The sequence below is a fragment of the Protobothrops mucrosquamatus genome, unplaced genomic scaffold, assembly GCF_001527695.2.
Source record: "Protobothrops mucrosquamatus isolate PMUCROS unplaced genomic scaffold, P.Mucros_1.0 scaffold7224, whole genome shotgun sequence".
Taxonomy (NCBI): Eukaryota; Metazoa; Chordata; class Lepidosauria; order Squamata; family Viperidae; genus Protobothrops; species Protobothrops mucrosquamatus.
In genome coordinates this window covers 8048-11039 of record NW_015393029.1, presented here as the reverse complement: position 1 = coordinate 11039, position 2992 = coordinate 8048, and the positions used below count along the sequence as shown (strand labels likewise).

General features: G+C 49.9%; 1 protein-coding gene across 1 annotated transcript in view; it reads right to left on the bottom strand.

The window, feature by feature from the left end:
- Positions 1 to 2992, bottom strand: part of LOC107300482 (E3 ubiquitin-protein ligase BRE1B-like) — a gene marked incomplete at its 3' end in the record, with an annotated part of 13390 nt that overhangs the window by 4871 nt on the left and 5527 nt on the right. Inside the window, exons 2-3 of the mRNA XM_015829809.1 lie at positions 1146 to 1263; positions 570 to 719 (exon numbers count right to left, since the gene is read on the bottom strand). Coding sequence (XP_015685295.1) covers positions 570 to 719; positions 1146 to 1238 — 243 coding nt within the window. The remainder of the gene's footprint in view (positions 1 to 569; positions 720 to 1145; positions 1264 to 2992) is intronic.

Here is a 2992-nt window from a genome sequence, read left to right as displayed (position 1 = left end):
ATTTCTGTTGAGGATTGGCAGTGGGGGTGGGGTGGGGGGGTGTTTGGTTTTTATTCCCCCCGTCTGCTGGGTGGTTGCAGCAGGTTTTGGTCACTTCACATGACCCTGGGACACTGTGACCGTCATAAATATGAATCAGTTGCCAAGCATCTGAATGTAAATCACAAGACCCTGGAGATGCTGCAACATTCCAGCTGATTGGCGCTTCTTCTGGGCTCAGCAGAAGCACCAGGATCAGCATTGAGCTCCCGCTGGAGCCTGGCGCTGATCCTGGCGCTTCCACTGAGCCCCAACAGCCCCGAAGAAGCACCGATCAGCTGGAAAGCGGCACTGATCCTGGCGCTTCCGCTGAGCCCCGACAGCCCTGCAGCTCCAGCCATCTCTCGCTCAGGCTTGTGCAGTGTGCCACCGGTTCAGCTCATTCCCCTCCCCCGCTACCACTTTTCTAGGATGGTCGCGTACCACCTGCCAGGTGCCAATGTACCACAGGTGGTACCGTACCACTGGTTGAAAAGCCCTGCTCTGGGGCATCGTTTCTGGCAGCACAAATTCCTCCCAGAAATAAATACCTGCTTGGTTGCTGCCAGTTTTTTCTGCAGATGCTCAATTTGTTCCTCGGCCATCTTGATCTTGCGTAAGGCATCCTCGTCGGCCATTTTCTTACTCTCTTTCTTCTCTTTTTCCTCCAGTTCACGGATCCTCCCCCGCAACTCTTCCACCTGCCCAAAGAAATGAGTCAACGAAAGCAGGGGCAACTTCTTCACTTGAGACCCCACCCCAGGAGAGAATCCTTCCACGTACACCTGGCAGGTCAAACTAAAGAGAACCAACCCCAATGACAAATGGTCATAGAGTTATTCATCTAAAGCACAGCCAACCCTTCTTTGGGGAGCTGGTTCGTCCCTACATGAGGAAGCCGTGGCCATTTTCTTCCTAAAGTCACACTGTCTTGCCCAGAACCAGATCCTGAAACATAGGATAGCACCGAAGAGCATGAAACCTGGCAGCCTCTAAGGGGGCTGAGCTTAGCAGACCCAGGCACTGGAGTGATACACAGGTCCAGGTCTCCTGTGACAAAGAGTGAGCAGAAGAATTGGAACTTTGGGAAGACTCGTATCTCTGGATAGGCCGCACCCTTGTCTCACCTCGGCTTTGGTCTTCTTCTCGGCTGCCATCAGCTGCACCTTGTCCCGCTGCTCCTTGGGGGCTGACTTGTACATGTCCAGGAGAAGCTTCATCTCCTTCTGGCTCTCCTGAGCCTTTCTGAGAAAAGGAAGCAGTCCACGTGAAGAACAGGCCCCTGTTCCGGTCCAACCCCTGCTCTATAGCATGTCAGGCAAATGGCAATGACAATCTCTTTTTAAAAACTTCCAGTGATGGAGCAGCCACAACCTCTGAAGAAGGCTTGGGCTTATTATGCAGGATTCTGCTACTTACAGCCAACCTCCACAGAAATAGTTCCAGCAGTGTTCCTGTGGAGATGATTTCCTGGTCTGGTCTACCTAGTGCCAGGGGTAGGCAACCTTGGCTCTTTTATGACTCGTGGACTTCAACTCCCAGAATTCCTGAGCCGTCCACGGGTCATAAAAGAGCCAAGGCTGCCTACCCCTGCACTTGGTAAGGCCACACTTGGAATACTGCATCCAGTTTTGGTCACCACGATGTAAAAAAGATGTTGAGACTCTAGAAAGAGTGCAGAGAAGAGCAACAAAGATGATTAGGGGACTGGAGGCTAAAACATATAAGGAATGGTTGCTGGAATTGGGTATGTCTAGTTTAAGGAAGAGAAGGACGAGGGGGGACATGATAGCAGTGTTCCAATATCTCAGGGGCTGCCACAAAGAAGAGGGAGTCAAGCTATTTTCCAAAGCGCCTGAAAGCAGGACAAGAAACAACGGATGGAAACTAATCAAGGAGAGAAGCAACTTAGAACTAAGGAGAAACTTCCTGACAGTTAGAACAATTAACCAGTGGAACAACCTGCCTCCAGAAGCGATGAATGCTCCAACACTGGAAGTTTTTAAGAAGAGACTGGACAGCCATTTGTCCGAAATGGTATAGGGCAGTGGTGGCGAACCTATGGCACAGGTGCCAGAGGCGGCACTCAGAGCCCTCTCTGTGGGCACGCACGCCGTCGGCCCAGTCCTAGGCCTTCAGCTGGGTTTTATAAAACCCTTTCGCTTTAGGCCTCCGCCACCGTGTACAAAAAAAAAAGGTTCAATCAATCAGCCAATTTCAACTTCTTGAGGAAAAAAAAAGATCTTGCAAAGTTGGAATTGATTGATTGAACTTTTTAATCCCACCCAGTCTGCCGTTACCACCGCAGCCATGCCCACCCAATGGGCACCCGACGATGCATAAGTAGGTTTTGGGTTGCAGTTTGGGCACTCGGTCTCTAAAAGGTTCGCCATCACTGGTATAGGGTTTCCTGCCTGAACAGGGGGTTGGACTCGATGACCTCCAAGGTCCCTTCCAACTTTATTATTATTATTATTATTATTATTATTATTATTATTATTATTATTATTATTAGTAGTAGTAGTAGTAGTAGTAGTAGTAGTAGTAGTAGTAGTAGTAGTGGAACCAACACTTCCTGACAGATTTTTTTCTCCCCCTTGCAATTAGCCTCCTTCCTGGGCCAACCGTCAAGGAAAGTTAGTTGAGTCTCTAGGCTTCCATTGGCAACATTCACAGTATCCAGCCGCGTTGTTCTCATACGTGCTAACCGCCAGGCCTGCCTCTGCTACCCCAGCACCCCAATCCTCCTGTTCTGTCCCCCGTCCGACTCACACCCCCCAACCAGTCAGCCGAGGCCTGAAAAACTGCTCGGCACAGACAAAGACAAAGGAATGTCTTGGCAGCAACTTTGTAGCTGCCTGCCAAGCCTTTACTGATAAGACACAGCAAACAGAGATAATCCACGATAACTTGCCAGAATGCTTGCAACCGAATATCCATCAAAATTTGTCCGTCACGAAAATTCACACGCCAC